This window comes from Mixophyes fleayi, chromosome 1, assembly GCF_038048845.1.
Source record: "Mixophyes fleayi isolate aMixFle1 chromosome 1, aMixFle1.hap1, whole genome shotgun sequence".
NCBI lineage: Eukaryota > Metazoa > Chordata > Amphibia > Anura > Limnodynastidae > Mixophyes > Mixophyes fleayi.
In genome coordinates, this window is record NC_134402.1 from 376,354,591 (window position 1) to 376,367,502 (window position 12,912).

General features: G+C 44.4%; 1 protein-coding gene across 1 annotated transcript in view; it reads right to left on the bottom strand.

Moving 5' to 3' along the window:
- The window catches only part of HSD17B4 (hydroxysteroid 17-beta dehydrogenase 4), a 188,266-nt gene that overhangs the window by 107,329 nt on the left and 68,025 nt on the right, over positions 1 to 12,912 (bottom strand). Inside the window, exon 11 of the mRNA XM_075179291.1 lies at positions 6,571 to 6,699. Coding sequence (XP_075035392.1) covers positions 6,571 to 6,699 — 129 coding nt within the window. The remainder of the gene's footprint in view (positions 1 to 6,570; positions 6,700 to 12,912) is intronic.

Sequence of the window (12,912 nt, forward strand, 5' to 3'; positions counted from 1 at the left end):
AGAAATATCATGGCAGCCAGGTCTCTTTTGAAGTATTTCTTCCCATGGTATTAAATGTTTTCAAAGATAAGCAAATATTGTCATCTATATATAGTGTACAAATGTAAAATGGAGTTGTAGAATGTTGACATTTTTAAATCACATACTTGCGCCGGAATGTCCGGGAGACTCTTTTATTTCAGACTCCCAGGAAAGTAGGGCATTCTCCCACATCTGCCCACTCCCTAATGTAGTGGACAGCATTTGGAGCCTTCAGGACGCGACTCCCTGAGAATTGCGTCATTTTGGCTCGCCCCCACTGTAAAATTATACATTTGCATAATTGTGTTGCGGGGGTGGGGCCAAAAAATTCCCAATTACTAAATTCCCATCCCTACACGCCCACCTGCCCCCGGGATCTCCAGGAGGACAACATTGAAAAGTTGGCAAGTACAACTTAGCAGCATTACAATTTTACAACGCCAGATTTCATGTTCTGTGGTTTTGAAAACAGCACTTTGTGTATATACAGTTTCTGATATTTTCTACGACATACAATAGATAGTTGGTGTCAAATGGCACGTACAAAAAACCTATATACACAAAGTAAAATGTTTGGCTGTATGAACTTCATTTCATATTTGGCTACTCTGAAAACATCTATTGTTCAAAGATGTACAGTGCTCAAAGCAGGTAATACAAATTTAATAGATGTGTTGAGCATTCAAATAAATGGAAGGGAAAAAAAACTATCCTTCACATATACAACTTAATTATTATGACAGACAACACGAACATAAAAAATAATTACTACCATAGGAGCTCATATCCTAAAAACAAATATATTATGTGGAAATGTGAAAAATATTTAGTAATACAACACCAAGAGTTTCGTTATGACCTTCCCAGACCATACTTGTCTAATCTCCCAGAACACCCAGGAAAGTTCCAAATTACAGGGAGAGAGGGACACCCTCCTGAATCCCACCTATTACCCTAGTGAAGTGGGCTGGGGACCTGATGACGCAATTTGCTGTGAATCACGTTGATTGCACAGCAAGGTATGAGGCTGTGATGACACAAACCGCATTGACATGCACTTGCTACTTGGAACTCCCCTTCAGGAAATCCTGTATAAGGCAATACATTAATCCAGTGGTTCCCAAACTTTTGCAGTTTGCGGCATCCTTAGAGTCTCCATAATTTTTTCAAGGCACCCTTCAAAATAATTACCGAGCAGTCCTGTTTTAGATGTGGTTGGGTCAAAAAAACTTAATAAGTATTTAGGTCAGGACAGAAATACTTATTTAGTTGTATGCAAAAATAATACACATAAATCCAAGGGAAAAGAATATTTATATATATTTTTTTCAATTCTATTTCTGTCAAAGAATAATTGACAGCTAACGCACACTGTGCCCTCTTTCATCTCAACACACGCTGCCCCCTCTCACGCTGCCCCCTCTGCATCTACTCACGCTGCCTCCTCTGCCCCTCCTCACGCTGCCCCCTCTGCCCCTTGTCACGCTGCCCCCTCTGCCCCTCGTCACGCTGCCCCCTCTGCCCATCGTCACGCTGCCCCCTCTGCCCATCGTCACGCTGCCCCCTCTGCCGCGGCCAGCCAAAGGAAAAAAAACTAAAACTTACCAATCCGCGCGGCGCCTGGGACCCAGCATCCTCCTCTCTCCCGCAGCTGTCAGCTGTGGGAGAGAGGAGGATGCTGGGTCCCGGGCGCCGTGCGGATTGGTCCGCTGCGGGAGAGAGGAGGATACTGGGTCCCAGGCGCTGTGCGGATTGGTATTTTTTTTTGGGGGGGGGGGGGGGGGGTTTCTGGCTTGCCCGCGGAACCCTTGTGACAGCACCGCGGAGCTCCTGGGAGCCGCGGCGCACACTTTGGGAACTGGTTTTATTCAAGTAGTGAGTGGTGGTTGAGGTGTTTTTGCACACAGCTTCAGGTGTCTTTTAAAGGGCTTTTCCGTTTCAGATTAATGATTAAAAGACACCTGAAGCTGTGTGCAAAAATGATGGCCTACCACCTCCCAATGGAGGCCAATTACTTTAATTTGCAGGGCAATCCATTTCAATACCGCTCAAGAATGTCTGGACAAAAAAATAAATCCCACCCCATTGCTGCATGTGGGCCGGTCCTTCTGCCCTTCTGTAATTCATTCTTCCCCCTACACCACCACTTACTACTTGAATAAAACCAGTGGACAGCGGAGGAGAAATATCCCTAATATCACACACCATCCTGCTGCAAGGCATCATTGGCTGTGATTAGGCCCCTCTGGAGATGACATCAATGCACTATGCATTTTCACAGCCTATCAATGATCTGGAGCAGAAGCCTCCTCTGAGGGGAGAAAGATTACAATGGAGGGAGAATAACTTACAGGAGAAGGCTGTGGGAGAGACTTAAATTACATAGAAGGATGGTTGTCTAAAATCAGGCCATTTTCAATATTAAACCGCAATCTACAGAGAAAAAAATCTTACACTCCATAGAAAATATAAAGTTTACATTTAATGACACCAAAAAATGGTTTGGGAGACTAATATGTATACAAATTGTACAATTAGATCTAAAATTAAGTAATTGTGAAAATGATAACAAAAAACAAGCGATCAATAAAGCTAACAAATACAAGAATACTAAAGTATGTATAGTAAATGGGAAAGGTCACATCGCGGTTTGAATGTTACAGCCTGGAAAATTATAAAAGCAAGAAAACAAAAGCCAACGATAAAAAGGACAAAAATGTCTACATGACATGGAATTTACATTTGAAAGTCATAAAATTATTTTACTGCATTTACATTTGAAAGCATTTTAATACAATTAGGAGGGGGAAAATAGCAATTACAGTTAGAGAATGAATAAAAACCACGGTGTCGGGGCACTCCTTAACCATCTATTGCACTATTTAAGTCTGAAATGTCAGGATGTGAAATCTCTCCCTGGGGATATATGAGGAACTATTGAAAGAGATTTAAATCTTTCCGCTCTCTTATTTTTTTTTTTTTTAACAGGGGTTTTTCATCAAAGGAAGAGCAGATAATACATTTTCAACTAAGCCACTGGGATGAGAAAGATCTTACGGTGCATTTTTATAGCTTGTTTGTACTCTTGTGGACTTCCATGCATTTTGCGGTGCCAAGATATTGCAGTGAATCTTTCTTTTCTATACCATACTCTCTTTTAATAGCATTACTATCAAACTGTTCCACAACATGTGTCAAGGACACAGCGGACACGTTACTACCTTGGGCATAGTTGAAGGAAACATTCAAAAAAAAGTGTAACCACTAGAATGCCCTGACTACTACTTTATCATTTTATTCATAACAGAGTCACTGACCTGTTTCTTTTATGCGACCTTGAGTAGTTGTTTTTAACAGATGTTATTTTTAGAGAACTAGCAAGACAAAATGACTCCTGCTGAAAGTCCTTTATTTCCTAGAAGTGTACAATGCAGGGACGCAGCTGCCTAGGGAGCCAGGCTTTGGGGGGCAGCACTGGGGCCAGGAACCCACAGTAACAATGTCTCTGAATGAGACATTGTTAGTTAGGTGGTCAGGGACATTGTAAAGAAAGACGGTGCTGCCTTGCAGTGCTGCCGGGCTCCTGGCAGCGTCATGACGTCACGTCACTGTCAGTGTAGAGGAACAGAGAAGAAGCAAGAAGCGCAGAAGATGAGAAGAGGACAAGAGAAAAGAAAAGGTAATTATAGTAATACAAAGAAAATGTAAGGAGAGAGGGCTGGCGTATAATGTGGAGAGAGGGGGGACTGGAGTATAATGTGGAGAGATGAGGGGCTGGAGTATAATGTGGAGAGAGGGGGGACTGGAGTATAAAGTGGAGAGGGGGGACTGGAGTATAAAGTGGAGAGGGGGGACTGGAGTATAATGTTGAGAGATGGGGGGTTGGAGTATAATGTGGAGAGAGGGGGGCTAGAGTATAGTGTGGAGAGAGGGGGGGCTGGAGTATAATGTGGAGAGAGGGGGGGCTGGAGTATAATGTGGAGAGAGGGGGGGCTGGAGTATAATGTGGAGAGAGGGGGAGCTGGAGTATAATGTGGAGAGAGGGGGGGCTGGAGTATAATGTGGAGAGAGAGGGGGGCTGAAGTATAATGTGGAGAGAGGGGGGGGCTGAAGTATAATGTGGAGAGAGGGGGGGGGCTGGAGTATAATGTGGAGAGAGGGGGGCTGGCGTATAATGTGGAGAGAGGGGGGACTGGAGTATAAAGTGGAGAGGGGGGGACTGGAGTATAATGTTGAGAGATGAGGGGCTGGAGTATAATGTGGAGAGAGAGGGGGGCTGCAGTATAATGTGGAGAGAGGGGGGGCTGGAGTATAAAGTGGAGAGGGGGGGCTGGAGTATAATGTGGAGAGGGGGGGGCTGAAGTATAATGTGGAGAGAGGGGGGGGGCTGGAGTATAATGTGGAGAGAGGGGGGCTGGCGTATAATGTGGAGAGAGGGGGGACTGTAGTATAAAGTGGAGAGGGGGGGCTGGAGTATAATGTTGAGAGATGGGGGGCTGGAGTATAATGTGGAGAGAGGGGGGGGCTGAAGTATAATGTGGAGAGAGGGGGGGGGGCTGGAGTATAATGTGGAGAGAGGGGGGGGGGGCTGGAGTATAATGTGGAGAGAGGGGGGCTGGCGTATAATGTGGAGAGAGGGGGGACTGGAGTATAAAGTGGAGAGGGGGGGACTGGAGTATAATGTTGAGAGATGAGGGGCTGGAGTATAATGTGGAGAGAGAGGGGGGCTGCAGTATAATGTGGAGAGAGGGGGGGCTGGAGTATAAAGTGGAGAGGGGGGGCTGGAGTATAATGTGGAGAGGGGGGGGCTGAAGTATAATGTGGAGAGAGGGGGGGGCTGGAGTATAATGTGGAGAGAGGGGGGCTGGCGTATAATGTGGAGAGAGGGGGGACTGGAGTATAAAGTGGAGAGGGGGGGACTGGAGTATAATGTTGAGAGATGAGGGGCTGGAGTATAATGTGGAGAGAGAGGGGGGCTGCAGTATAATGTGGAGAGAGGGGGGGCTGGAGTATAAAGTGGAGAGGGGGGACTGGAGTATAAAGTGGAGAGGGGGGACTGGAGTATAAAGTGGAGAGAGGGAGGGGCTGGAGTATAATGTGGAGAGAGGGGGGCTGGCGTATAATGTGGAGAGAGGGGGGGCTGGAGTATAATGTGAAGAGAGGGGGGGCTGGAGTATAATGTGGAGAGAGGGGGGGGCTGGAGTATAATGTGGAAAGAGGGGGGGGGCTGGAGTATAATGTGAAGAGAGGGGGGGCTGGAGTATAATGTGAAGAGAGGGGGGCTGGAGTATAATGTGGAGAGAGTGGGGGCTGGAGCAAACATCTGATTCCTTTCTATGAGTAACACAAATTTGTGCATAAAGCACCATTTAATTAAAGAAGCTCTTTTGTATTGGTCTATATATGGAGTCAGACAAGTGTACTGGTCATGGTAAACAAGCTATGTGATCATTTCTCTATTGCTCTCTGGGTGATATTTTTTATCCAGCAAAAGTCAGTTTATACTCAAACAACTGCATGGCTAACATATGCAAACACAACAGGTTGCTCTACTCGCCCCATATATTATATTTTGGTTTACCAACTGCCTATTTACATGGTGAAAGATGAATTTTTTTTTACATAGATATTATCAGGCTGGAGTCAAGAAATAAGTAGTTTGCAATTTAATTTAAAATATGTGTTTTAAATATACTATAAAAGGACTCAAAAACAATCTACATCTCCCCCCGTCTCTAAATACTCCCTGATCAACAACCTTCTCCAGTGACCTATGCCTACTGCAAAGGCCTAATGCACTGGAATTATCTTCCTCAATGTTATACAGCCTCCAGACTGTTGCTTTGAAATAACATTTTCTACTCTAAAATCAGTGGTCAACGTGGGGGTGTATACGGTGGGATGTCATACCGCCACTTCTCCTACCGCCTTCATTGTAAAACTATCAAATTCCATTCATTTACATTCCCATTATAATTTCATACCACCACTTCTAAATGTCCACTTTGATCACTGAGTAGAATATAACTACTTATGCTTGTTATTTGTTCACTAAATATGCACTTTTATTTTACAGGTAATTCTGCCCTCATGTCATTTCCCACTCTGTATGCAAAAAAGAAGCAGTACAGATTCAGCAGGTAGTTTAAAAAGAGAGACACTAGCCACCAGTCACTATATGTTGTAGAGATGAATGAATCAGTAATGACAAGAAGTTTAATTTTTCCTGACTCAATTAGTTTATAAAACTACCTAGATTTATATTTGTCAGTTACATGGCAGTGAGAATCACAACCACAGTGTTGTGTGCAGAGGGATAAAAAAGAAAATACTTATTTATGATCTGATGGTTTATATGCCACAACTGTGTTTTTGTGGGATTTAATGCTCATTTGTGCAATTATACAGATTCTGAAGTAGGCGTAATTTGAATTATATTAATATATTTACATACAAAACATTGCTTTCAGAAGATAGACAAAAGATAGACAACAAAATAAACTTATCATTGCCCTAAACAATATTTCATGGCCTGATTTATATAGTTACCTTGAATTGTTTGTGGCTTAGTAGCATTATCAAAATCACAGATCTTTGTCCACTCATCACGTACGGCTTCTGGTGTCATTGGGCGATTCTTCTGCCTGATAATGGCACCGACTGTTCTTTCCCATCGCACTAATTAGAGGAAGGTAATAGAAAATATTGATCAGAATTCTCAAGGTGATGGCAACTAGCATTAAGAAAAACTTACTTTCAAGGATACTTTTAAAAGGATTTTCAAAACCATCTAAAATGGGCTGCATCTTGTTTGCAGACAGCTTTATAAAAAGGTCTCAACATTTCTCCTCCACCACAAAGCTTTCCGGCACGGGAGGGAGGAGATCTTTCAGTACAAAACTCACTAAGGGTTTTCATTCGGTTTTGTCAAAGTAGAAAACCTGTCTCCAAAAAGTGAAATTACATTTGATGTTGAAATGTTGGCCCCTCAAACATTATCAGAATGGAAACAAAATGTAGTGGAGATGATAACAGACCTAGAGAACATTATGTGTTAGTGCCGCTTTGAATCTTCATAGAAAAGAATAGGCAAAAATGTGTAGAGCAATCTCAGGCTAATTTAAAAGCATCTTGCTTTAAAGAAACACAGTTGTGAAGATCTATTTAAAAATATTGTATGCTGAAGCACAATTGAAAAAATAAAATAAAATAACAAATGAGAATGAATACATATTATAACATCGGTTAATATTGTTTTATCGTTGGTTAAGTTAGTTTTAGGGATGTGCACCGGCCACTTTTGGTGTTTTGGGTTTTGGGTTCTGATTACCTTAAGGTTTTGGGTTCTAATGGATTTTGCCAAAACACCCCCCTCAAGGTTTTGGGTTCTGATTATTTTTTTTTAAAAGCATAAAAACTACTAAAATCCTGTTTTTTTGTTTGTTTTCACTCCTACGCTATTATTAACCTCAATAACATTCATTTTCACTCATTTCCAGTCTATTCTGAACACCACACAATATTGTTTTTAGGCCAAAAGGTTGCACCGAGGTAGTTGGATGTCTAAGCTAAGCGACACAAGTGGGCGGCACAAACACGTGGCCCATCTAGGAGTGGCACTGCAGTGGCAGACAGGATGGCAGTTTGAAAAACTAGGCTCCAAAGAGCACATAATGCCCAAAAAAAGAGGTGCAAGATGGAATTGTCCTTGGGCCCTCCCACCCACCCTGATGTTGCGGAAATAGGACATGCACACTTTAAAAAACCATTCATTTCAGCGACAGGGCCTACCAAACTACTGTGGCTGAAATGATTGGTTTGTTTGGGCCCCCACACAAAAAAAGCTATTCATCTCTCCCTATACAAAGTAAACTGGCTCTACTGAGGCAAGATGTTGTCCTCATCCTCATCTTCTGATTCCTCGTCCCCTTCAGTGTGTACTTCCTCATCCTCAAACATTATCAATTTGTCCCCGCTGGACTCCACAATCACCGGTCCCTCTGTAGTCTCTGGAGGCCATTGCTGGTCTTGATTGAAGAATTGATAATTCATTTTTATGATCATCATCTTCTCAACATTTTGCGGAAGCAACCTCCTTCGCCGCTCACTGACCAGGTTCCCCGCTGCACTAAAAACTCTTTCCGAGTACACACTGGAGGGGGGACAACTCAGGTAAAATAGAGCCAGTTTGTACAAGGGCTTCCAAACTGCCTTTTTTTCCTGCCAGTAACAATATGGACGGTCTGACATGTCTATTTGGATGGTGTCAGAAAAATAATCCTCCACCATTTTTTCTATTGTGACAGCATCCAATGCAGAGACACTAGACATGTCTGCAATGGTTGGCAGGTCCTTCAGTCCGGACCAGATGTTGTCTGCATCCCCGCTAGCAGGTTTTTTAGGAAAACTGAGTTTTTTCCTCGCAGCCACAGGTGTGGAAGAATATGAAGGTGGAGATGTTGGCATGTCACGGCCCTCTTCAGAGGACAATTTCCTGACCAGCAGGTCTTTGCACCTCTGTAGACTTGTGTCCGCCGGAAACAGAGACACAACATACGCTTTAAACCGAGGATCGAGCACGGTGGCCAGAATGTATTCCTCTGACTTTAAAAGAGTGACCACCCTCGGATCCTGGCAAAGCGTACGAAGGGCTTCATCCACAAGAGCTACATGCTTTGTGGAAACGCAATGGTTTACCAGCTCCTCCCTCACTTTCTCCAGCTGCTTCCGCAACAGCCTGATCAGGGGAATCACCTGACTCAAGCTGGCAGTGTCGGAACTGACTTCTCATGTGGCAAGTTCAAACTGCTGGAGAACCTTGCACAACACGGAAATCAGTCTCCACTGCGCTTGACTCAGCGCATCCCCACTCCTTTGCCTATGTCATAGGTGGCTGTGTAGGCTTGAATGGCCTTTTGCTGCTCCTCCATCCTCTGCAGCATATAGAGGGTGGAGTTCCAGCGCTTCACAACCTCTTGTTTGAGGTGATGGCAGGGCAGGTTCAGGCTTTTCTGATGTTGCTCGAGTCTGCGGTAGGCAGTGGCAGAATGCCGAAAGTGTCCAGCAATGTTGCGGGCCACCGCAAGCATATCCTGCACACCCCTGTCACTTTTCAGGTAATGCTGCACCACCAAATTTATTCTGTGGGCAAAACATGGCACGTGCTGGAAATTGCCCATATGTAATGCCCGCACAATGTCACTGGCGTTGTCCGACACCACAAATCCCCAGGAGAGTGTAAGTGGGGTAAGCCACTGCAAAATGATTTCCCTCGGTTTCTCTAAGAGGTTGTCAGCATTGTGCCTCTTACTGAAACCGGTGATACACAACGTTGCCTGCCTTGGAACGAGCAGGCGTTTTGGAGATGCTGCTACTGATGCAGCTGCTGCTGCGGAAGGCGATGCATCTACCCAGTGGGCTGTCACAGTCATATAGTACTTAGTTTGCCCTAAACCACTTGTCCACATGTCCGTGATTAAGTGGACAGTGGGTACAACCGCATTTTTCAGAGCACTGAGGACACTTTTTCGTACTTCTCTGTACATCCCGGGTATCGCCTGCCTAGTGAAGTGGAATCTAGACGGGATTTGGTACCGGGTAACAATACCTCCATCAACCGTCTAAATCCCACTCCACTGATGGCCAACACCGGACGCACGTCTAACACCAACATAGCTGTCAAGGATGCAGTTATCCGCTTTGCTATAGGATGACTGCTGTCGTACTTCGTGCTCATGGCAAACAACTGTTGTACGGTCAATTGTTTAGTGAAAGAGGTAGCGGTCTTACGACTTCCCCTCTGGGAAGATGACCGGCTCCCAGCAGCAACAGCAGCAGCGGCAGTAGTAGGCGTACCGCTGCAGGATCCTCCGGAAGAATCCCAGATTGAAGAGGACTCAGTCATGCCGATGAAATGGCCTGCAGAACTCTCTCTGATGGAGATCGTTGAGGAAATTGACGAGGAGGGTGTTGCTGGTGTGGATACAACAGGACCAAGGGATTTAGGTGTCCCTGGACTGCTGACAGTCCTAGCCACAGTTCCTGAACTAAGCACTGAATTATGAAGTGTCTTCAGGTGACGTAGAAGGTAGGATGTCCCTAGGTGGCCAAGATCCTTACCACTGCTTATTGCAGCTTTACATAAACTACATATGGCAATACAATTGTTGTCCGGATTGGGATAGAAATAATTCCAGACTGAAGAGGTGGATTTTTTGGTCTTCTGCCCAGGCATGACGATGGGCTTTTTCATCCCATGGACAACAACTGTTTTCTCCCCTGGTGCCTCATTTAAGATAACCACATCAGCATCCTCCTCGTCAAGTTCCTCCTCAGATCCAGCTACATCAATATCCTCCTCCCGGTGTACAACATTGACACCTTCATTATCCAAATCTGTAACTGCACTGTGGGTGATCCTTCCAGCATATGCAGAGGGCGTGCTGCAAATGGTGGAAGGAGCCACCTCTTCCCGTACATTGATGGGAAGGTCAGGCTTCGCAACCACCAACACCCTTGGACTCGCCTTGGGGATTTGTGATGACATCTCTTTAGAAGGCAGAGTTGTTTGCTGTGTTGTTGATGACAGCTTAACTCTCTTAAATTTTTTAGAGGGGAAGGGGGAGGAGGGCTTAGATCCTTGGGTGAAGCTGAACCACTAGTCATGAACACGGGCCAGGGCCTAAGCCGTTCCTTGCCACTCCGTGTCATAAATGGCATATTGGCAAGTTTACATTTCTCCTCAGATGATTTCAATTTCTTTTTTTTGATAATTTTAGTGACCTTTGGCTTTTTGGATTTTACATGCCCTCTACTATGAAATTGGGCATCGGCCTTGGCAGACGACGTTGATGGCATTTCATCGTCTATGTCATGACTAGTGGCAGCAGCTTCAGCATTAGGAGGAAGTGGTTCTTGATCTTTCCCTACTTTATCCTCCAAATTTTGGTTCTCCATTATATGTAGCACAAGAGAGCGGAACAGTGAACATAGTTATATTGCAGTACCACTGGACTTATATACTGCAGGAACAGTGAACGTAGTTATATTGCAGTACCACTGGACTTATATACTGCAGGAACAGTGAACGTAGTTATATTGCAGTACCACTGGACTCAGCAGGACAGAGCACAGGACACAGCACCACTGGACTCAGCAGGACAGAGCACAGGACACAGCACCACTGGACTCAGCAGGACAGAGCACAGGACACAGCACCACTGGACTCAGCAGGACAGAGCACAGGACACAGCACCACTTGGCTCAGCAGGACAGAGCACAGGACACAGCACCACTTGGCTCAGCAGGACAGAGCACAGGACACAGCACCACTGGACTAAGCAGGACAGAGCACAAGACACAGCACCACTGGACTCAGCAGGACAGAGCACAGGACACAGCACCACTGGACTCAGCAGGACAGAGCACAGGACACAGCACCACTGGACTCAGCAGGACAGACCACAGGACACAGCACCACGAGAAAGAGCAGGACAGAGGACACCTAACACAAGCTCCCTCTTCCCTGATCAAATTCCCGAGTGGCGGCAAGCGGGGAATATAAAGAATTCGGTTCTCGCGAGATCCGACGGCGCGATCCTGACGGGGGTGTTCGGATTGCGAGAATCCGAGCCCGCTAATCCCTAGTTAGTTTTATAGTCAGCATAGGAAATCAGTGTTTAATTAGGTGAGGTATAGGTTAGCCAAGTTAGGGGCACAAGGTAGACTGGCAATCAGCTGGTTAATGTTCCACTAGACCAGTGTTCCAAACCATTGGGGGATGATATAGTTAAGTTGTTTGTCCGTTTTTCAGTTAAGTTTTGATCTGGAATCTAAAGCTGTTAGTTCCTATCTGTTGATCTAGTAATAAGTTTGCGTTGCACCACAATCCTGACATTGAGTTATCAAAGTACCCACTCACAACAAACATAGTTGTAATTCTATTCATTTTGACAATCTGTTAGTCAGGAGTATCTGGGTTTTTCTATTTGTTATAACTTTAAGACATCACTGTTCCTACTGCTGTCCATATGACTAAAATCAACAAAATACACACACATCCTTAGTTCACCAAGTGCTTTGCCTGCATTTTACATATGTTCAAATCATCAAGACTACTGCCATGAAGTGTAAATTGTCCTTCTGTGAATTCAATATCTTTTCACAATATTGGAATAAGTCAGGTAAAGATGACACATCATTCCATAGTGCTGCAAAGGAGATCTATGGAAGCGTCAGCAATGCAATCTGACAGGACAAGAACAGCAATGTGACTGCCTTATAAGCTCAATAGAACTTTCCATGCTATATGCTCCAGAAATACTTACTCTCTAGTTAGTCTCTATTCTTTCATTTATTACCCAAGATACTCTGGATCAGTGCAAGAAAATGGATTACTCACTGATGGATTATATTCTTTCATTGTCTATGCACCACAATTTTGAATGTCACATTTGTTTGACAAGGTCAATGGGACAGACCCATGGCATATCTCCAAACAATTACAATTTTAGAGAAAGGCTTGGATGTGTGTCATCAATTATAAGCTCTGTCCTGCTTGTATGGCTTCATAATAGTGCAAGGCTGGGAGAAATAGCTTGAACATGAAGTTCAGATAGCAAGCTATGGACTTTCACAGTGAGTAATGGGGAGTAAAACATGTTGGTGGGATTTTAAGAGGTCTGTAATAGATGTTGGATTTACTTACTTTAATTTAAAGGAATTTTTCACCCTTCCATTTTAAAACATGATTACTGAATTTGATTGGGCTGCAGGAGATTTGGAGAGGGTTAAAGAGACATGTGATTGGCCAGGACATAGCCAATCACAAGCTTTCCCATGAGTCTGTGTGCTCCATCATTTCAAGTCCCCTGCAGCGCAACTGACATCAAA